Source organism: Anneissia japonica, unplaced genomic scaffold (genome assembly GCF_011630105.1).
Source record: "Anneissia japonica isolate Jap-2015-1 unplaced genomic scaffold, ASM1163010v1 scaffold1875_len173011_cov181, whole genome shotgun sequence".
In the NCBI taxonomy this organism is placed as follows: domain Eukaryota; kingdom Metazoa; phylum Echinodermata; class Crinoidea; order Comatulida; family Comatulidae; genus Anneissia; species Anneissia japonica.
This window is the reverse complement of record NW_022705221.1, coordinates 64,292-87,645: the sequence shown is the minus strand read 5'-3', so window position 1 is coordinate 87,645 and position 23,354 is coordinate 64,292. Positions and strand designations below refer to the sequence as shown.

Here is a 23,354-nt window from a genome sequence, read left to right as displayed (position 1 = left end):
AAGAAAAATAAAAAAATAAAAAAATTTATTGATCACCCAAAAGGTTCAGAGGTCATTTCCGTCCATTTAGAAAACCAAAATTTTGTGGGGATATCCCCCCCATCTGTGTAGTGTCACCTCTCGATCGGTCCCCTTTGGGGCCCCTTCCGGACATCTCTGGGCCCACCCCTGAGTACATATCTTTATCAAATCTGGCTTGTCACTATCATAGTTCAACATCCATCAAGTCATTTTTATTGATTTTTTTTTTAATACTGGTTTTTAATGAACAATAAAATGCTAATTTCTATGCAAGACAATGTAACAAAAACATATCAAAACAACATTTAGAATTTCAAATATATTTTGAATGTAATCAAGAATATTATATTCAACTTTTGATATTTAGAATATATTACACAATTAACATAATAAATGTTCAAGTTTTCAACTTCATCTGAATAATGCACGATCATGTCTTCAGATCTAATTGCAGGACCACCTCCAATTAAAAACAACTTTTCTGTGGTCCCATATAAACAAATGTCTTTTATCTTTATTATTCTAATTAGAGACCAAAGCTGCTAAGACCATGGAAAACTGGCTGGTCCCAAAAGTGGTCTTTTTGGAGGGGCTGTATCTGTCATATAAAATGACAAATATTAATAAACAAATCAAGAATTTCACTATCACCAAAAAGAATAATGTAGTTTTATATAAAAAACTATGTTCGAATTTTACAAAATATGATAAATATTTTTTAATATATTGTTAGCTAACACCCATGTACACACAAGTGGTTCCTATTTCAAACACCCAGCACCACATGTCTGATTAAATTTTTGTTCGCTTGGGCGTACATTTGTGTAGTTAGCCAATCAATATCAATAATTGAATCAAAAACAATTGATTTATTTATTTATCAAGCAATATAGGATTGATATCAATCAAAATGGATATATCAATTAATAAAACGTACTTAACCCACAAAGGTAAAAATGAATGAAATTTAAAATACTGTATATTCTCGCGTATAAAACGACCCCCAAGTTTTAGATGATTTTTTTACGTCGGGCGTATAAGATGACACACCCCCACGCCCCCCCCCCCACACCGTTTCATGGTTGAAATTCCTATTTTTTCTGCTTTTTATGGTCCTGATGGCATCTAGATGGCTAAAAATGGAGCCAAATAAAAGGCTAACCTTCCAAATAATACAATTCTAAGAGTTTTTAAATGTTTATCAAAATCTTATTTTCCTGTATTCAAAATTACGTTCATTCATACTAACATTTAGCAGCTTATTGTAGTAGTAAATTTGCGTGTTACGGAAGAACGGTACAGAAGACAAACATGATTTAAAAATTCTAAAATTTGTATGTCGACCACCTGTTTTTCAATTGTAGTTAGCTATTTTAAGCCCTGTCTTATACGCGAGTATATATGGTGCATATTACAAAACAACACACATAACCAACACTGAAAAATATAACCACATAATCATATGAGAGTATAACAAAATTTAAAGAAAATAATTAAAATTTAACATACATTAACTGCTTTTCTGCAAAAATTTCTTCAATATTAATCAATCAATTACTCAATATCAATAAATGCAAAATTAAATTAATTAATGGTAAATGTAAATAATATCAATCAATAAATATTAATTTAGTTAATATTGATCAATCAATAAGTAATATGCTATCAATATTAGTGAAAAAAATAATATTATCCAATATCAATCAATATAAATTAATATCAATCAATCATTATCAATCAATATCAATAGTCAATTAACATCAAGCAACAATAACTAATATTAACCAATAATGTCAATTATTTGATATTAAATCATTTTACGAGTTGTTAAACCTTTAGAAGCACATTATTTTATTGTAAAGGAGGGAAACTGAATGTTAAATTGAGGGCGCATATGGGCAAAAGGATGTTCATTAAGCTAACAATTTAAAATATGGTGCAATTATTTTATCTTTACCGGAATTCTAATTTGAAAACATGCAAGCCAATCATCTACACAGACTCATTAAATCAACAAGAACTATTATTTAGATCTTATGTAAATACTATACAATATTGCATAAAAACTATACAGTATTTTGTAAATATTATACATTTTCGCACATTTTCCTCATTGTTTCAACATGTGCAGATTTCCTCAGAAATATACATTATACTGTAAATAGTTTTCATCATTTTCCTATATATTTACATCTTTTCTTTCCATCTCTTCTTTCTGTCAAATATAATAATTACATCATGATTGGCAGTTGATAGAAAGCAAGCTCAACATTTAAAATGTAGATGTTGTGTTTATATCAACAATAATAAAAATAAATATATATAAATAAATAAATAATAATAATAATGAAATTATCTCTATGCACTGTTTCATAAAACAGAACCTAAGACTATCAAGGAACTGAGAAACAATCAGAACAACAATAATAATGGTGTCAACAATTTATGTTCACAACACATAATGCTCACTGCACTCTTACAGTCACATGGCCAGAAAAGTCACTGAATGCAAGACATAACAACGTGTGTTGAAGAAGGTTGAAGTGTCAATGGAAAATTTGACAAGTGAGTAAATTTTTGTGTGGTGAACATTAGTTTAAATCGTATTACCTTTACTACCAACTCAGATGTGCTTTCATACTAGTAATAATAATATAATAAAAATAACCAAAATATAATTAGTTGTACCCCAGTATCCATTGGGATAAATGCAGTGGTAAAAATGCATTGAAAGTATACTGTACTGTCTGAATGTCTAATTGTATTAGCTCAATACTCGCAGTGTATATTTAAAAGAGAAAACACTCAACACTAAAAAAGCAGAAATAACAACTTGCTTGGGAAAACTGTTGTATAGTCCAATTCTATATTGGCTGTCCCTAATTCCTGATGATGACATAATTAATGTCGAAATATTGAATCCCAACAAGATGGCGTGTATTTCAATACTTGGAGTATGTATTATACTTTTTTATCTGTCCCTAATTATTATAATAATATAGTAGTATTGCAGTAGGAAACCAAGAACACAAACACATGCATCAAAATTGATGAAAGACTTTATCTAATGAATACAGATTGAGATGTAAATTCAGATTGGCTTGTATTAATTCCTTTGGAGTATATTTTTATATCATAGTGGAGGTGAACTAGTGCCTCAAACCATGGATAAAACAGTGCCCTCAACACATAGATAAAATAGCGCCCTCAAACATGGATAAAATAGCGCCCTCAATCCAACTCCAATGGAGTAGACAGTGGGTAAGTGCCATCAAATAATGCCCTATACACCATCGAGGTACAACAGCACCTCACATCATGGATTAAAACAGTAGCACTAAATTAGGGAGTGTGCCTCTACAAAAAGTTTCACATAATTAGTGTTCATCTATCCAATTTGTTATGATGGATAGGCAGGAATTTTTCACTAGCAAACCAGTAAAATACACAAACGTAGGTGTGTATTTTAACATATGAATTATAAATTCTGAGTATCTTGCATTTACTGTTGCCAGGCTTGCTATCCTAATGTAGACACAGTGGGATTATGTACATACCCAGTACATGTAAGTATAAAGGGTGCCCTCAATGCACAGCTTTCGCGTCAACAAGAGCTTCGGTCATCTTCTGAATGCGCTTTTCGGAACACGAAATGGAAACGCTAAACCGTTAGTGAATTTTCCACTATGAATGTTTAGTAGGCTTAACTGCTGCAGCCGTTGTAATAGGATCGATATGGGATGCATCAAATTGCTCATCGAAAAAGTACAACTGAAATAGAAAATTGTAGAATTAATTTAAGACTATTATTCCTTTAAGAGAAATTCATAAATGACCTTGAATAAAGATGGATAAATTGATTTATAATAGCAATGTAATTTACATACTATATATCATACAAAAATATATAATTTCAAACAGACATTTGAAATCAGGGTCAGATAATTAAAACCTATTCATCTATTCACCGTTTAGCATAACTTAGTTGGCTGACACAGGTACTTATATAAATTATTTTTATCAAGGCTTCTGTTTATATTTTTCTTTTGTAAAATATATTTCATCGTTTATTCTTCAGTGCAATTTTATCTATGCAGCCCTAATTTCTAGGACTATATTTAATTTAATGTTTTTCATATTATATCATAAATAAAAATAACAATATAAAATAATCATTGAAATAATAATATAAAATAATAATAATAATAATAATAATAATGATAATAATAATAATAATAATAATAAGTATAAGCTACTTACTAAGAATCCAACAGTCAACAGAGTATGAAGTAAGAAAATGACTGCCAATATAACGACAGACATCTTGATGTCCAAGTCTTTTACTGCAGGCCACATGGTTAAAAGCATCACGGACACTGACAACAACAAGCCAATTACCATCAATGTGTACCGAAATGCCGGTGAAGGTATCACCAGCAACAGCTGTAGAGAGTAATGAATTTCAAAAATATATTGATTGTTTATTCATTTAAATTGTACATGGCAGCCAATGGCTCAATTAATACAAATGTACAAATCATATCAGAACTGAATTTAAAATTCAAACAACTTAATGTAAACAGAACTTAACTTACAATTCAAACAATATATTTCTTTCATATGACCTTCTGTCCTAATTATCTTGTGGAGAGTAATAAATTTATAAGTATTTAACAATTCAATATTCAGTTGACCTTCTGACCCAATTTTGTTTATCTAATACTTTTACATGATCCAGTTATCAAACAGCGAGTAGGCAGGGTTGACACCTGCCCCATCCATCAGGGAGCCTCTGTAAATCTGTTAGAGAAAATGATGGTAGGACTGACTTGGGCGTGGACTCCCACCTATCGGCAAGCTGGATATATCCGCTCATCAAAGCCTATACATCTGTGCATATGACCTAATGCTTGCTAAACCACAGCCACCCTATCCCACCCTTTAGTTCAACAGAAGATTTTCTGGTTTTCTGAAACAGTTTGTTAAATAATAATGATGATGATCTATCAAAAATAAAATTAGCTGAACAAGGTATATAGTAGTCTTTGTCTCAACTCTAATTTTCAATTAAAGTCTAAATGGTTTTTTCCAGGTTGTCTCCATCTCTCCTTGATGCATGACCGAAATACTGAAGTTTGCTGAAAATTACTAAAAATTATTAATAAAGTATATATATGGTAATTATACTTACAGATATTGGTATGTAGATGGTGAGAGAGTAACCATACACACAGACCATTTCCAGGAATGTATAGCCAGCCGGGTTCCCTTGCCATGACAAAACGCCCCAAACTAGACCCGGTGTCAACCACGCATACAAGAATATGATTGTCGCAGCAACAGTCACTGAAAAATTTGTAAAAAAATGAAATATCAGGTAATAAAGCTGGAAATCACATCCCAGTATTATTATGAAAGTAAATCCTACAGTAAACATTATTATTATAAATATGAATATTACCGTATATTTTGTTTTCAATGATCACCAAGGTGTTGTAAATTAGTAATTGTAATACATTGTAAGTAATAAATTTTCCATTTTGACTTGAATGAATTAAGTCGGTCACTCGCTCTCCCCGACGGTCGTTGGTCGAAGCTGATCAGACTGCCATCAACAATCAGTAGTCGTCTAGCACCCACAGAGAGTGGCGTTAAATTTGTTGTATTACACAGCGAGTGCCAGACTTTAATCCGATAAATAAATGCGAGTATCAGACTTACCATGATAAAAATTAGCATGCCATCCATGTTCTCCCTTTGTTTGGAAAAAATTCGCAAGATCACCGCTTATAGCAATTGTAAAGACCAACGTAGCACACACCCAGAAAGGACCTGTTCAAAATGACCATAGAATTAAATGCAGTGTTAGTCAATATGCACAAACACTAAATACAAATCAATGTAAAGATATACTCTTTCCTGATCGATCTTTAGTTATCTGTTGAGTATATCTAAATTTAAGGGTTACTTTCTTAAATTAGTTTAGTATATATTTATTGGTCTTATTCTTTATTTGTTTTCACATTTTTCTGTTTCAATGTTTGTATTGTTTCTGTATTTTGTAATTTTTTTTTCCATTCCAGCTTGGACAGAGACACAGTGGTGGATCCAGAAATTTTCCGAGACTTATTTCCAGTTCTGGTGGTGGCTGGGCAGTACAATGGGAGACAATCACCGAATTCTTTCTGAATAGTGTACTGCGTTCTTTAACGTGCACATGGGCCATAAATGCACACAGGACCAACGGCTAAAACGTCAGCCCCCAAGCTGAAATACACAGTGCAGCACATAAATAGTGGCAACCACTAGTTACTGTAGCAGACTGAGCTTCTATATCACTGTTCTGATTGGTCAGTTGTTAAATTTGATTTAACACTCCGAAAAGGTCTATTAAAGTCCAATTAAAATGATGCTTTTTAAGTTGTTGATTATTGAAGTATTACATATGTTTAACAAATGAGTGGTAATAAAATATTTAATTTTTGGTTTATAAATATTGAAAATGACGGTTTAAAATATTAGTATAAGCCCCGCCCACTGGAGATGTTCACTGAAATGTGAGTAGAGCTGATGACGTAGACTCGGTATAAAAATCACAGCCATCCTGTTTATGTAATACAAACATCGTATAGCGCGACATATGAAAGAGGTTCAGTTGGGAAGTACTGATCTAAAGAAGGAAGCAAAGAAATGGAGCAGTTTATCAATTTGAGCCACTAGAAAGCAAATTTGAAGAAGAAAGAATTGAAGACCAGGCTTTGTTAGAAAAACAAAATCAACACTAACAAATTTTCAGCACTATACTTTAAAATACTGTCCTACTCTAGGACCGACGGACTAGGCCTAGGCAGAGTAACAGCACGAACACTCGTCAGCGTACGATGGTTAATATTATTAGTAATAATATACATTGTTTGAGTCTAAATTAGCTTACAGTCTGTATATTAAAGCTTATTTTGCAAAATTTTTACATTACAATGTAATGTGTGAAGCTGAAATTTGATGTATTGTACACGGCCTAGGCCTACGCTTTCGATAATGATAGTAAACAAAGCCGATTCGGCGATCATCATCACGGCACATTGTAAATTGCCTGGTTGCCAGCAGACAAAGTCTTATACATTGTCTGTTCAGTTTGATAGGTATAGTGCATGCCCTGCTTAATGATATAATGATTGAGATGGAATTTTAAATAAAAACAATAAAAATCTGTTTGAAATACCAGAGATTACAAGTCTGGCATTTTTACCATCAATCTGAGAAGACATTGTGGAGTCTGTATGAACAGCACAATACATACCATAAAGGTCGGGGTTAGGTCGAATCGTTGAGTTGATGAAATCCTTGCTAGGTTGCGGTACAAATGAAGCCACCAACCTGCGTAATACTTCATACGAATCAACCTCAAAGAATGTTTGATAGTATTCAAAGGTCCAAAAGGCAGCTTGCTTCTTTTTGCCTGTTAGTAACTGAAAAAAGTAGAGAAAAACAAAACTAGATTGATATTAAAAATGTCCAGTTGTTCCTGTGCTAAAAATGGAACTGAAAAATTAAGTTCTATATTTCAATTGCCTAGTTTGTATATTAAATTTAGGTAAGTTATTAACTAATACAATTAAAAATTTAAAAGTAAAAATTTTTCGTCATGTAATGGTCAGTTAAGTAAAGAATACATTTCCTTGGTGTTTTTTTGTTTTGATTTGTTTTGTTTTATTTTTTTTTTGGCTAAGTTTGCATAAGTTTAACTGTTTTTAAATTACTTTAGAACATTAAAGAAATATATTAATTATAATGTTTACTGGATCCAAATGAATGTTTCTTGATAGTTTGTGAAGTTTTTTTTTCTATACTGTATCTTTAAGTAATATTTTGAGTAACATTTCAAAATATTGGAATGTAATACCGGAATATACTGACTGCAACCCTGAAATTTTGCAAAATTATGACCATAGTGATTCTCTTTAACTTGTAAATTTTGAATTGTTTGAAACACAATATGATGCAACGTAACACAAATAGAAAACCAAATGTTCATGGAATTTTAAGAAACGACTCAGTTATTTTGAAGAAAAATTTTACCTCAGCTTTGTCCCCTTCTTCATCATCTCCGTCACTGGGGTAATTGTTGAAGGTGCGAGTCTGTCCCTCCACACTGGAAGAATCCTTCTCAGCAGCATCCACAAGCGGGGCATCATCGTCATCAAATTCTATAATAAAGATACACAATTGTTCTGTAGATGTAAACTTAATTAAATTCCATACGGATACTAAAAGCTTCCTACTATATTATATTCAGGTATATTTTTAAATTCGACAATAAAAACAGAGGGCAGCATTTGCTGAAATCTCTGTGTACATTAAAACATATTTTAAAACAATCATTCATTCAGTGAAACATTAAAATAGCTACATAAATAAAACAACATGACATACGAAAGATATTCACAATCATTCTTTTTTTTTACTCTTGGGGGGGGGAGGGGAAATTCCACACAAAGCAGCATCAATAAAACTGTAATTTCCCAAGTTTCTACATTGATTGCGATGGGGAGGGGGGGGAAGTTTTGAAGTAAGAAGCTCATTACAAAACTTCATTATTATTATTATTATAGTTCAAAGAAGCCTTGTTGTTTATCAACTTATGGTAAAACCAACATTTGATTAAAGTCTGAAACTACTCTAATATAGCATATGTAATGTGAAAATATGAAATGGCATACAATTACTCTGTACTGTAAAACCACTTCAAGATGGTAAAATATAGTGTGAACCCATTGGTACAAAGTAGTCTGATGGAATGTAGGCTATACGAATTTATGTACACAGAAGTTATTTAAAGTAATTTGTTACTGTCCCTGCCTGTAACACGTACCATGAAATTGTAACTGATCCGTTGCTAACAAACCTTTATTACTATCACTCTGTAAAAAAAAAAATTACTTCATTAAATAACAAATGTTTAATAAAACCTTTTAAAACATTCTATTATTATTAATATCATTATCACTATCATCACCAACGTCAACTCCATTACCATGGTAATAAAATATTGTTTTAAAAAATTTTAATAAATGTAGAAACAGCTGCTGATAAACAACTCAAAATTTTCCATAGACAAAAGTGTACAAAATAATAATGCTGAGAAATAACATTACTTTTTGGACCTTGGTAGGAGAATTAAAATAACTACTGTTAATGTACAGGAAGATTGCATTCCTATTTGGTGGCTCAATTTTGGAACAGGTCTTTTTTCAAATTTGTTTTATAAAAATACTACACTAATATCCACTCAGAATTGTAACAAATGACAAGCCATAACAATTCTAGTCATTATAGTACAGGTCTCCCTCCATGTAAAGACCACTTTTATGGCCGGGTTCTTTTGCAGCTTTGGTCCTCATTAGAATAATGAAGATATAAAAGACATTTGTCAATTTGAGACCACACAAAAGTGGTCTTTCATTGGAGGTGGTCTTTAATTTGCATGAATTTGTACGCACTCTTTAGTAGCGCGCTGGCATAAATTGATAAAACTGCTCTAAAAAAAACCCTGAAAACACCCTCTTTTACAGCCTTTTCTACCATAACTTTGGAACTTCTCATCAGATCAATTTCCTCCTTTTTTTAAAATAAAAGATCTATCTTTCATCTTTCTAATGAGATGAAATGAAACGAGATAGATTTATTTATTATACTTTCAACTTTGTATTTTTCACTTAATTACCAGTACTTGATTTAATAAATTACAGTTATACACAAAATTGGCTGTTGAGTCTTGTGTCATCTATACATGAAATTCGACATAAAAAAAATTGGCCTGGTAGGCAACATACATAGGGAATAGAGCCTAGGCCTCTAGGCAAGCTAGGCTAAAGCCTAGTAGTAGGCCCTAGACTAGGCCTAGAGAAGGTTACCGTAGTAGGCCAGGACTAGGCTAGACCATGACTAAGGATCTTATATTTAAACATAATGGGGTTTAACTGAGGACTAAATGATCTATAATAAACATCACAAACCTGCTCCATCTTTCTAAACGAATATTTAACAGATTTAGGAAAAACAGCTGCCGTCTAGAAAAACGACGAAAAGGAAAACTTGTGTACGTGTGGCAGCTGCAGAGCAGACGAATTATAACTTTGCCACTAAATATTTTTTTCAACTATTATTTTTAATAATAATTGCAATGCCTAATATAATTTTATTCTCATGTAAATATTTATCTTATTTACTTTTATTTTAATAAATATGATATTTATAAATTTACTTTAATAATAAACCTGTTGAATATTATCTTTAAAATAAATACAGAAAATGGTAGCGAATTGTGAATGTTTACGGAAGTGGTGATGAGGCTATTTTTATCTCTGATCAATTCTCAATTCCGACATGCTTTTATTTATCGGGTGGTTGTAAACTGTAAGTTGACGTGATGTGCAGATATCCACAGCTTTCAGAAATCCAAAGATAGATTTGGCAGTTCGCATAAAATTGTTGGTAAATTATAAGAAGTTATACAAATGATGGAGGCAATTCAGAGGTTGGCTAGGTCGCTTCGAAATGCTCGTACAGTCGATCTTCCAAAAGGTAAGCTCGGGTGACGTGAGTAACTTAACTAAGCCTAGACCACCTAGGCCCCTTGACACTACTCACTGTTTGGCTGGTTATTGGCCCTACTACTACTACTAGGCCTAGCCCAAGGTAGACCACCGTGGTGGTGTGATGATATGTAGTAGGACTTTTCATGAAAGTATCCTTAATGAAAATCACAATCGTTGCAAAGATTAGTATAATTTGTACACGCGTCGATAAAGATTAATTAGGCCTAGGCTAGGTCTAGGGCCAGGCCCCTAGCCACAGACAGGCTACATACAGTGACTTGCATAAAGTTAATTTTGTTATAATAAAGTTGTTTGTTTTGCCTCATTTATACTGTAGTTTCCATTGCCATTTTAATGTAAAAATTACTCCCTACACATACATGCTACGGTGAATTGTAATAGTTACTTGTTATTAATATTATTAATATTGATTGTTTTGCCTCATTTTATTGTAGTTTTCCATTGCCATCTTTATGTAATGTAAAATTTCTTTAAATTTATTTTAGTATATTTCACTTAAGGCAAGACTTTTTATACCTAGATTAGCAAACCCTCCGATCGTCAATAATGGTGGTTTGAAATAAAAATAACATTTTATTCTTGGCCAGTTGTGCACCCTCCGCCATGAAAAATGGAAACGTCATATTTTTAAAAATTTATTTCTACACATTCCGCTCCACTGAAATTTCCAAAAATAAGATATTCGTCCTTAAATTTAAGCATTAATCAATCTCATTGCTACACTGTTTATATTCATCAATGTACAGTAGTATAATTTTTATTCTCTCCTCACCCTAGATCCTTTTAGACTTAATTGTTTGTAAATAAAAAAACAGAATTTTATTTTTATTTTTCCCGCCCTCTGACGATCTTCAAAAAAATAAGTTTGCTATTTTTAACAAGGTATTAAAGCCCCATTCCCGGCAAAATTTCATTGTTAAGAAAAATCTAATTTTTGTATAATAAAGATTTATAAACATAATGCGGAATTGCTAGTTTAAACTGAATTTAGACATTCCTAAAGCATGAAAAAATGTAAAATAAGACTTAAATTTGATTTTTTGTGTTCCACACAAAAATAAATGCGGATGAATTTTTCATGTTTGATTTTGCGACAGGTCTGCGAAGAAATATAGTAGGCACCGAAAACAATAGCCTATCCAACACTGCTAGGCTAGGCCTAGACTTACATGTACCTCAATTTAGGTTCAGTTATCACACATAAAAACGGCCGACATGATATTTTCCGTTGCTGTATTGACACTTGTAAAATATAATATTTCATAGGAATTACTTCAAATTTGTTAAAAAACTGATTCTGACCAAGATTTTGACACTTAAACAAACATATCTCAGGCCTAATCGAACGACCGCATTGTGCGAGATGCGAAGTACAAATACTAATCCCATTTAAGAGGGCACACTTTGTTGACTGTAAAGTGAGAGTATTCCAGCAGATGCGATATACAACCTCTCAATTTCCCTAGTAACGAAGAACAACAATTTTTAAGGATTTGATGATAGTTTCTGCATTCAGAGAAATGCTAAAATCATAAACTTTGAAGGCTGATTTCTTATATTGTTCTTTAAGCAGCTGTATGTTTAAACGCTTGTAACTTCAAAGGAAAATTTCAGATTTGAATGATTTTTTTTAAACATTGTATAGCTTTTTTACTCTTAACCCGGTATTAATAACTCAAATATATTTTTGCGATGAGTGACTGGTTTGGCTTGTCTTTACCACATATGTGAGGTCTCACCACGAAATGAGACACATCGTTGGCGAAATCATATTGAGATATTCACCAAAATAGGTCAAAGGCAACATTTGTACAAAATTTTGATTTTAATGTTTTTGAATAACAAATTGATATTTATATTTTATGATTGTGTACTTTTTAAGTGAATTTTCTTACTAAAACAGTGTTCTCTTTGCATTATCTGTAATTCTAGTCCTATTATTTGTACAGGTTAGTTTATCTTTGAGGCAGATTTTCTCAAAACATGGTTCTCATACACCTAAACTTTAAATGCTAACATATCTCTGTAATGTAATATAAACTCATTTTTTGATTTCTAACGATGAGGCTCATTTTGTAGTGAGACCTCACGAATAGGTTACAACTTTATAATAACTCACTGGTTTACTGTATGTAGTCAATTGACTAAAAATATATATAAAACAAATGTTTATGGGATTATCTTTTATATACTTGAAAAGATTTAAACAGTAAACAATGTTTTTTGTCATGGTGTCGGAAAGAAAATTGATGACTCAAGAATCAACAAGTTAATATTTTAGTCATAAAGGAAATTCAGTTTATCGTTCCTTTTGTACTGCTTCCTGGGAAATAGACTACCAAAATAACACACTGGATTTTTGAAAGATCATTTGTGGCCTATGACAAATCATATTATTTTAATTATGTTTATTTCAGTAGTTCAGCTTACAATACTGTAAAAAAGCTCGAGATGAAGCCCACCTCGAATTGAAGCCCCTCTCTTTTTAGTTTGGAAAACTAGCCTCAAGAAGAAGCCTGTCTCAAAAAGAAGCACATGGGCTTCTTTTCCAAGATAGCATATGCTTTTTTTGTAAAGATAGTACAGTACATACAAATACTGTACATGAATTTCAGAAAATGTACTAAGTTTAAAAGCAAGCTTGGTTTTATACAAGTAGTTTAGATGATTTGATGCCATTTAAATACACTTTATGACTGTAAATTGATGTTACAGTGGCCATTTGTTGTTTTATTATACAAATTCACAAAATATACAGCATTCATTTTGAAAAGAAGCCCCCCTCTTTACTTTTTGCAAATGTACTGTAGCCTCGAAAAGAAACTATCTCGAAAAGAAGCCCATCTTGAAAAGAAGCCCATCGAAAGTTTGTAAAAAACAAGAAGAAGCCTTCAATTCGAGGTTTTACAGTTATGTGGCAAGACAAGCCAAACCAGTCACTCCTTTGCAGAAATTGATAATTGCAGTAGTTATTAATAATACAGGGTTTAGCAGTAAAATGAAAGTTATGAAATTGGTAAAGAATGACTTATTATCGTTTGTGTAGGCCTATTGTCTGTGTCTGTTTTTCCTAATGACATCATTGATTACTTTTTGTATATTTCAGTAGTTATAGTTAGCAGCTTACTGTAAAATATGTGGCAAGGCAAGCCAAACCAGTCATTACTTGCAAAAAATTATTTTAATTAAGTTATTATATTCAGGGTTTAGCAGTAAAATGAAAGTTATAAAATTGGTGTTCAGAACGATTTATCATTTGTGCAAGCCTTTTGCCTGTCTGTGTTTTCCCATAATGAGTCGACACATCATATTATTTTATTACTTTTTTGTATATTTCAGTAGTTTTTAGTAGCAGCTTGCAATGTGGCAAGACAAGCCAAACCAGTCACCCTTGATAAAAAATGATATTTACAGTAGTTAAAAGAAAGTTATAGAATTAGTATTAAGAATGATTTAAAAGTGATATTTAGTTATTATTAATACAGTCAGGGTTAAGCAGTAGAATGAAATTTATGAAATTAGTAAAAAATTGATTTAAAAAATACATTGTTAAGTAGTAAAATAAAAGTTATAAAATTGGTTAAAAGAATGATTTAAATCAGATTTTTTGTTATGAAGTTACAGGAGGTTGAACATACTGTACAGACTTTGCTTAAATTAAAGAACAATAATTGAAAAACCAGCCTTCACAAAGTTTACGATATTGGACATTTCCCAGGCAGAGTGTAGCATGATTGTAGATATATAAAATTTAGTTTAGTGCAGTAAAATAGATTTTGAAAATGTTGACAAGTTCCAACTTGTTTTGGCCATTATCTCCAAAACACGATTTGCTAGAAGTGACTTGGCTTGTCTTTGCCACACATAACAAAACATTTTTTTTTGCCAGTTTTAATTAGCTGGCAGTGGTAATCAGATACATGGATTTTAAAACTAAAAAAAAATCTGTAAATCAGCTATATGATTGGGGTCCCAATAATATTGATAAATTTATGTTTTATAAATGTGGGCTATAGATGAGCTACATACAGAAATACAGTATGTACCTATAGGAAACCATGAAACATAACAGATCGTCTGATACTTATGCGAGTCCAAGGATCCAAAATGACGGTACACAAGAATATTGCTTTTCTGTCTAAAAAATGGCATTATTTCCTTGCTTACAGCATGGATGGATATACCAATGACACATGTGCTGACAACTCCAGGCAACCAGTGTTGCCAGGATGTTACATTAATATTTCCCAATCTACGAACACATTTGTTACAATAACCTTAAAATTTACAGCTTTAAAATTGTCAAATTATTTTTGTACTACTTCAATTTTTAAGCGGGATTGATAGTACACTGTAATATATTCAAATATCTACAGTATACTATAGAGTCAGGCTCACTATAATCGTGCAAACCCAGTCGCCCATGTTTCACCAACTGGGAATGACAAAATATGATAATAATGTGGAAAGTGTTACCAAAATTCAAAAGACCATAATATATTAGAAAAGTGTACCAAATTTCATAGAGTTTTGATAACTAACAACAGAGTTATGACGATATTAAATAGTCATGAGTATGCAAAATTCGTGTGTTGCCAGATAAAAAATACCGTTTAGCAATCTGCCATTCAATAAATGCTGTGCACCACAGGGCTTTAGTTACCGATTTGTAAGCTGGTTTGAAGGTTGTCAATTTGTACTATAAGTTTTTTAAATCGAGGTGAGTTTAGTATGGTTATGGTACAGTTTATCCGTGTCGCCAAATGCACGTAATTTACGTTACATAATTGTAATTTCTAGGAAAAACATATATTATTGCCAGGAAAACTTTAAGGTAATAACTAATATTTGCTTAGTATAAGATGTTATGAATACTGTATTGTTAATTCGGGAAAGTAGAAAAGTCATCTTTGCAAAATATGGTCTTAAACTTGAAGTTTTGATTGTCGCTTTTAAGCAGTGAAACATACGTTACCTGATTTCTTCATACCAATTCAAGAATTTGAACCAAACTAAACGTGAGAAGTAGTTAAGTAATAAGCATGGATTCAGCGTCAGTAAATCATCATTGGTGTTAAGTAATCATGTGTAATTAGTAATTGTAATTAAAAAAGGTAATTTACGTTACAGTAACCTACGTTACGTTATGGAATATTAATCAATATTAATGAAATGTAGAGGGCACAGAACTATTAAGAATGACTTTATTTACGCTGCCAACGACACATGAAAGTCTTAGAACCTTCTGAGAAAAAATGGCATTGAGCAATTGACACCCAGAACCTTGTGTTTACCAACGTTGTGTTTCCCTCGAATGTTGCACCCATCATTAAAGTGAAACAATTTGGTAAAGTATTTATTATAGGCTGTGTCTCGACTATATTTAGTTAACAAAATAGTTGATATTTATAATTAAATGTTAAATTGAAAATTTCAGGCAATAGCTTAGGCCTAGTTTAGAAATACTACATTGTGAATAGTCACGTATGTTAAACACACGGTAATGTATGTTATTGTTGATGTAATAAACATCATTTAATAAAAACATGGGCAGTGGCTGATATATATACTTTCTTTTACATATATCCTAACATACAGTGACTCTATACTGTAGGAATGCTATCTTTCATGGAAATTATTCCTATTGCATATATTTCTGATTTATGTTGATGGTAACGTATATTACAGTAAAATATTATGTGTACATTATAATCACGAGTAAATTCATGAAAGCAAACGTTACACATTAAATAAATTTACCTAATCAACATTCTCTAACATCAAATAGATAAGATGACAAATATTTTTGCAAATAATCTTTGTAATGTTCTATTAGATGAGTAATCCTAGTATTAACGTAGGTTACAAAACTTTATCAAATTGAAAGAACGAGCAAAACTAGGGGCTTAACCACATTATCTTAAAAAAAAGAACATATTATCAACTACTTCAATGATTTTTTTTTTTAAAACCATACCTAAAATAAATAAAAACAAATAAAGTGTTCTTCTTGTTGATTTTAGACAAAAATACTCTTTTATAGTCATATGATAGCTTTGAAAAATGTGCTCATTTTAAATGCGAGTTTATCATTTATTTTTAATAACATGTACTGTACATATACACACAATTAAGAAGAGAAATTATAATTTTGCAACGATAGACTTATGATCGGTGTTACATAATTATATGAAACTTACGTTACTATTTAAACATTTACATACAAAATGCGATTATCATTGGAAGTGTATGTTTAACAAATTTATGTCATTTGTTACCAGAGCATCTCCGTATGATTGTTAATTCGAAAGATATATGTTGTTTGTTTACTTTTAGTGAGCAAAAATGAAAAGTATCAACCGGATTAAAATATATTGTTATAAAATTACAGCATCAATTATTCAAAACAATATAAATGTGTAATTATTTGGGTGTGGCACTTTTCCCCCACTTGTTTTTTATTGGTCATCCTATGTATAATAATATTTATAGGTACATTTTACACTCAGTTATAGATAATCGTCTTACAACAACCTATTATTCAACATTGGTTCAGTAACTTACGTTATCGCATATCAAATGTATTGATAATGTTAAAGGGTATGCTGTGCAAAAACTATTTGAAGTTAAATGTTGTTACTATTTTTAGAAAATTGTTCTTGACATATTAAAGTTCCGTTCTAAAGAAAACCCTAGTTTGTTAATTGAACTTTATTTTTCTTAAATTTTTAAAGTCCAATTGCACCTATAGGGATACTAAGGTAAAATAAGAAAATGAAGCTGTTGACAAGATTTGTTTTTTTATGGAAGAATTTCATGTGTTTTAAAACTTTGTTTTATGAAACTTGGTTTTATATAACATATACCAACATTTATTTACAGGACAACACTTTATCAGTACTATAAAACGAATATAAAAGCTTTTGATGTCATTTTTCGAGTTTTGAAGATTAGAAAAAGTGCAAAGAGAGGTTCTTTAATCATTACCATAATTAATACCATAAAATATTTGTTTTTGCAGATTCTAAGGCAGCAGCAATGGTTCTTATGCCTATGATAATAAATAACCAACATAGGTAATGCAGCCTATATTTTGTTTACTATCAACCTGGTAGGGAGTGGGGAGGTGGAGTTTGTAATGCAATAATTATTTTATGCAATACAGACAATACCCTTTTCATGTAAACATATTAAAAAATATTTTAAACAATGATGTTAGAGCTGTGGTTACATTAGGTATGTGTCAATAATTTTTACACAACTTTGCAAAAAAGTTCAAATGTTATGTAAAGTATGTGTGAAACTACGTTGCAAGTACAAATAGGCCTATGATTTTACAACAATCTACAATGGTTTTTTATAAGGCTTTTTTTATGATCTATTAAAAGGGATCTGCTCTTTAAAATCATTTGTAACTTTCTCTGAAAATTAATGTCATTAATATAAAAACAATATTTTTGTACAGGTCTGTTTCTGATCTTCTTAGTGGTTCCAGTTTTGATGTCAATTTTGTGTTTGGTAGAGCACAACGAAATCTTCTACATATTGCTGCAAAGTAAGTATATTCAAAAAGAAGGAGATATAACTTTCTAAATCGTCATTACCATAATCACAATTGAAACCTGTATCAGTATCATCAAAATATATCATTAACAAAATATCACTATCAAAATCATCATTTTATATATTTTCAAAATTCACTCTAATTATCTTTTTCTATCGTTTGTTTCATTATAATTTATTGATGTTGGTAACATAGACATAAGCTCGCAGTTTAAAGTTTACATCAAATTATGGTTGGTTTATTATCGATAAAATATTTCTACAATCATTAGCAAACCAGATGAACCAATTCGAATATTTACATAATTTATCATTAACAAAAATCGTCATCATTTCATGTATTTTTTAAAAGTCAATCTAGTACTTATTAGTACTACTATAGTAGTACTAGTAGTGATACATTATGGTGATCTTTTTTTCTTTTTTTCGTTTGTTGTGTAATGCTTTTAAATGAAGGAATGTGGTGAGTCAGTGGTTGTGACCTGTTGCCCTTGGTCTAAGAAAATTCACATGCTCCTTTTTCCTATGACGGTGCAGAGTTTTTTTTACCTTGCTTTAGACCAATGGCTTATAGCGTCTCTTATAAAATGTTACACTTTATTGTAAAAAAAAAAAAAAAACAAGATAAAAAATGTATATCACGACAATATTTTTATCTCTATTTTGTCTTTGTTTTGAGATTTTCACCATGATCATTCTCAACTGTTGCTTTTTCCTTCCTCAGCTGTGGTAGCTATGAAGTTCTTTGTATTCTTTTGAAAAAAGGTGCATCACCCAATGTACAAGATATAGCCGGCTGTACTCCACTACATCTAGCTGCTAGAAATGGGTAAACATACTACTAATAATTTAATATTTATCATTTATTTTTATCATTATTTTAATCTGATTTTCATATTTTGAGCATTCATCTGTGATTATAGTACTATTATTTTTAATGTAAGGCTGTGTAGTTAGATTTAAGTCTCAAAGCGTTCAAGGCCTGGACAAGCTTGCGCAGTAACTCCCTTCTTCCCTAAAGGAGCTACCAGTTAAACCTGTGCCAGCTACTCTCATCTGTACACAACAGGGGCTGTATGGACCCCTACACATCTGAGATGTACTGGGTGTTTTATATAAGCCAATTGTGTATGCCTCCATTGGGCCTACTACAGTTTATAGTTTTTGTCCTTAACCACCAAAACCTTGGGTGAATGTGCTGCTCTAAACTGCACTGATTTTATGGCTCTTGTTTGCGGCGTCCCTGCCTTAACCATTCGTTAATTCAACATTATCTAGGTCAATATGGTTTGTTGGATTTTCTATCTTCAAACGGCCCACATTTGTCCAGTGGCACTATGAGAATCTGTAAGCCTTGACTTTTATTTCTTAAACCAAGGTTCATTGAGCAGAATTTATAAGCATTGCACATTCAGATGATACTTGGATGATTCAAACATTAAACTATTGCTCAACTTTCAGGAAGAAGAGATGCATGACCAAGTTATTAGAGTACAAGGCTGATGTAAATATATGCAACAATGAAGGCCTAACTATGGTAATGTTAATAGTTGTATTTATTTATTTACCTACTGAACAACATCTTTTCTGCAGTACCTTCTGTCGGATTTAATGTTAATAGTTGTAGTACTTGTATATGTATTTTATTGTACATGACATATGAATAAAGTTAATATAAAAACAATGGTTGACATTCTGTTTCCTTGATTTTTTCATCATTCTCGCTTTAAAAATTCCACCATTTTAAGTTTACCTACCTGCTGGAAAATATCAATCTTTTGTGGACCTGCTGCTTGTTTTAAAATCTAATAGTAAAATACAAATATGTTGAATTGAAAAAAATATTTTAGTATGTATGTTTGATCTAAACAATAAAACTCAAATGATATTATATATATATATATATATATATATTTTTGATATTTTTTTTATACAGCTTTGGGCAAAGGGAAAATAACCAACTTTTTTTTTTTTTTTTTGTGTATATAATTTAGACAAAATAAATGAAATGAAATGAAACTGCAAACTTAATCACTTTCCAAGTGGAAATCTTAAAAATATTATACTCGTACAGTGGTTTATATAAGTCTCATATGAGGTTAGAGTTTTGGTTGGTTGCAAGAAAAACATTCCTGTACTGCAACAGGAATAGAACCGAGGATTAGAACCAAGGACCCTGGGATTGGAAGGAAAACATCTAAACCACCAAGCTATTCAACTCTACTTATGTTAATATGCTTGAAATGTTTGGTCTGGTATGTCAGGAGTATTCAATCAGTATATTTAATTGCAGATTCATTGGCTAGCTGTAAATGGTCGCTCTGAAGCTCTGAATGATGTTTTTCAATATGTGACGAATGTAGATGTTGAGGTAAGTATTGCAATTAATCATGTAGTATTAGAGAAGCCATTTTATTTTACCTCATGTTCATTTCTGGTAGTTTTCCATGGTTTGATTTGATTTGATTTATTCAATATCTCAACTTTATACAAACAGAAATATACAAAACAAATAAAGACGTCAAAAAACCAAATGGAGATATTGGGATAACCCTTGAAGTCCCTATTAAAGTCAGGCTCCGGAGGAAAAGAAAATTTTGATATGTTGTAGAACTGATTTTTCTAAGACAAAAAATTGTTCGGCGAAGAACTGGGGAACGGTGAATGAGATACAGATTTTTGAATATTTAAAAACTGGGGGAAAAAGGTCGTAACCACCCAATTTTACACCTTTTCCCCCAGTTTTCAAATATTTAAAAATCTGTATCTCATTCACCATTTCCCAGTTATTTTTTTCTGTCTTAGAAAAATCAGATCTACAACATATCAAAAATTTTTTTTCCTCCGGAGTCTGACTTTAAAGGACTTATTTCCAGAGTAGTGGATGAAATTAGTATTTTACCTTCTAATATTAATTTAATAAAAAAAATTTTTTCTTTAAGATTTCCTTTTAAATGTTTTCAGTTAACACAGATCAAAAATTATCAGCCCAACAAATTCTAGAATTTATTTACATTTTTTACATGTACTGTTTTTTTTTTTTTTCAAATATGTATATGTGCAAGTAATCTACTGTTTCAGAAAGAAAACTTAAAAAGTAGAAATTTTGCATTTTTAAGACCATTGTTTTTATATCTGAATGCAGGATGGACAAGGACAAACAGCACTACATGTTGCATCTCAAAATGGTCACAAATCGGTAAGAATTTTTCAAATCAACTTCAGGTTTAAGTGCAATTGTTTAAACATATTGAGTTTTTTGTTCTGTGATTAGATGGTGCAGACCTGTAGTTAGAGTTGTAATGAGGCTGTGAGTATATACTACCTTATAATATATAGAAGTTCAAGTGTGATAAGAGGAGCTTATCTCAGTTGACTGAACTGGTGGTGCCGCTGTCTGTGCATTTAACCATGGAAATTATTAGACCTTTGACCCCTGGTTCAATTCTAGTTACTGTCACTGATCTCATTTGTTTCTGAAATACAGTTTTAGAACCTTAAAAAAAATGCAGTGCACTGTTCAGAAGAAAGTAAGGGATTGTCTCCTGCTGTACGTCCCAAGATCCCACTAGAATTTTAAAAATTAATTTTCAACCCTTAATGTAATCCTTAATATTCAGTATGTAAAAATGAATTTTATGCTATTTTATGTATTTTTTTTAAAAGATGTATTGTCCCTTGTTAATGTAAAAAAATAATAAAAAATAATTTTAAAATCAACTTGCTCATTTTGCAATAACATACAAATTAACTTGTGCATAGAAATTATTAAATTTGAAAAATTTGTACCCTGATTTTTAAACTAGAAAAATATAATAAAAGTAATAAAACACTTCCAGTGACTGAAAGTGTTTCTATCATTTTACTCTTAAACTGATTGGTAGACATTTTTTAAATAGACTAATTGCTATGTTCAAGTAGATAGCTTTTATGTTACTTCAAAATGGGCAAGTTAATTTTAAAAAATATTTTTATGATTTTTTTGGTATTTAGCATAGGACAATACATCTTTAACCTTCAGGCATATATGTTTTATATCATATTGTATTTTTATGACAACCCGGTTATTTGGTGTTTGACACACTGTTGGGTCTTGAATAAATAAATAAAAAATAAATAATTAAAAATAAACAAGTCTTCCGACTTATAGTAGTTGTCCTTCTCTGTGATAAACTGAAAGTACAAATTATTATTAGCTGGTAATGGAAATGGACTTATCTTCCCTATTTAATAACCATCTCAAAGCACCAAATTTATGTTGATATTTAATTGTTATTGAAAAGAATAATTTAATTTCTGAGTTATTTTCTGTTTTTTAGACTGTAGCATGCTTGTTAGCCCATGGTGCTCAAGTTGATAAAATAAATTCTGTTGGTCAAACACCCTTGTACTTTGCAAGCAGGTAAGATAAATATCGTAATTGTCAGTCTTCCTATTAATTATGTAAAATCTGTGTTATTGCCCTGTCTATTATAATTGTATTTAATGTTATATATCCATATTGTCTGCAGTTTTAAAACAAATATGTATTTTAAAATAGATAAACATACTTAAAATTTACTTCTAAAAAATTATTGCTGCAAATTTTATAATATCCATATCCTGTAAAAAGAACATATAATAATTCATCTGCAGTTGAAGAAATGTTGTTTTCATATATTGAAATTCATTCAGGGGTTTGTTTAAAAAAGGAAATCCAATAGCTTGTTCTATGGGGTGCTACCACATGCATTTTAAAAACCCACATCCAAGTGGGGTTGGGAGGGGCTGTATATACTGCTACCCAAAATATGGTAACCAAGAATGCACTGAGGGTTATGGTCAGTCCTTAAAATTTATGTCTATAATTTATTCTCTTCTACAACAGTATGCCAGTGTTTTTTAATTAACAGATTTTGCGTTTTATCTTGTATCTCAGCCATGGCCAAGTAGAAGCAGTTCGTCTGCTGTTAGATAAAGGTGCAAAACATTTCTCAGATGAATCTGGTTTCACTCCACTGTTGAAGGCAGCTCAGGGGGGCTACACTAATGTATGCAGCTTGCTTCTTAAGGCCTTCACTAAACTATGGCCTCATTTGATCCAATTTAGCTTAAATGAAAAAGTTGATGAGGCAAAGGTAGGGATTTTTTTTTAACAATTAAACTGAATTG

The 23,354-nt window shown here is 31.2% G+C and overlaps 2 protein-coding genes across 2 annotated transcripts in view; one reads left to right on the top strand and one right to left on the bottom strand.

Annotated features, from left to right (window-relative positions):
• Positions 1 to 325: 325 nt before the first annotated feature.
• Positions 326 to 10,165, bottom strand: LOC117105419 (protein YIPF1-like). The gene is made up of 8 exons (XM_033246546.1): positions 10,038 to 10,165; positions 8,894 to 8,942; positions 8,101 to 8,228; positions 7,322 to 7,490; positions 5,743 to 5,853; positions 5,213 to 5,367; positions 4,282 to 4,464; positions 326 to 3,792 (listed from the first exon to the last, which is right to left on the bottom strand). The coding sequence occupies exons 1-8, from the start codon at positions 10,044 to 10,046 to the stop codon at positions 3,706 to 3,708; spliced, it is 891 nt and encodes a 296-aa protein (XP_033102437.1). The 5' UTR covers positions 10,047 to 10,165; the 3' UTR covers positions 326 to 3,705.
• Positions 10,166 to 10,352: 187 nt separating this feature from the next.
• LOC117105420 (E3 ubiquitin-protein ligase HACE1-like) overlaps positions 10,353 to 23,354 on the top strand; it is a 31,741-nt gene continuing 18,739 nt past the window's right edge. Inside the window, exons 1-9 of the mRNA XM_033246547.1 lie at positions 10,353 to 10,605; positions 17,662 to 17,716; positions 18,106 to 18,195; positions 18,928 to 19,032; positions 19,665 to 19,740; positions 20,497 to 20,574; positions 21,349 to 21,402; positions 22,523 to 22,605; positions 23,122 to 23,320. Coding sequence (XP_033102438.1) covers positions 10,539 to 10,605; positions 17,662 to 17,716; positions 18,106 to 18,195; positions 18,928 to 19,032; positions 19,665 to 19,740; positions 20,497 to 20,574; positions 21,349 to 21,402; positions 22,523 to 22,605; positions 23,122 to 23,320 — 807 coding nt within the window. The 5' untranslated portion in view covers positions 10,353 to 10,538. The remainder of the gene's footprint in view (positions 10,606 to 17,661; positions 17,717 to 18,105; positions 18,196 to 18,927; positions 19,033 to 19,664; positions 19,741 to 20,496; positions 20,575 to 21,348; positions 21,403 to 22,522; positions 22,606 to 23,121; positions 23,321 to 23,354) is intronic.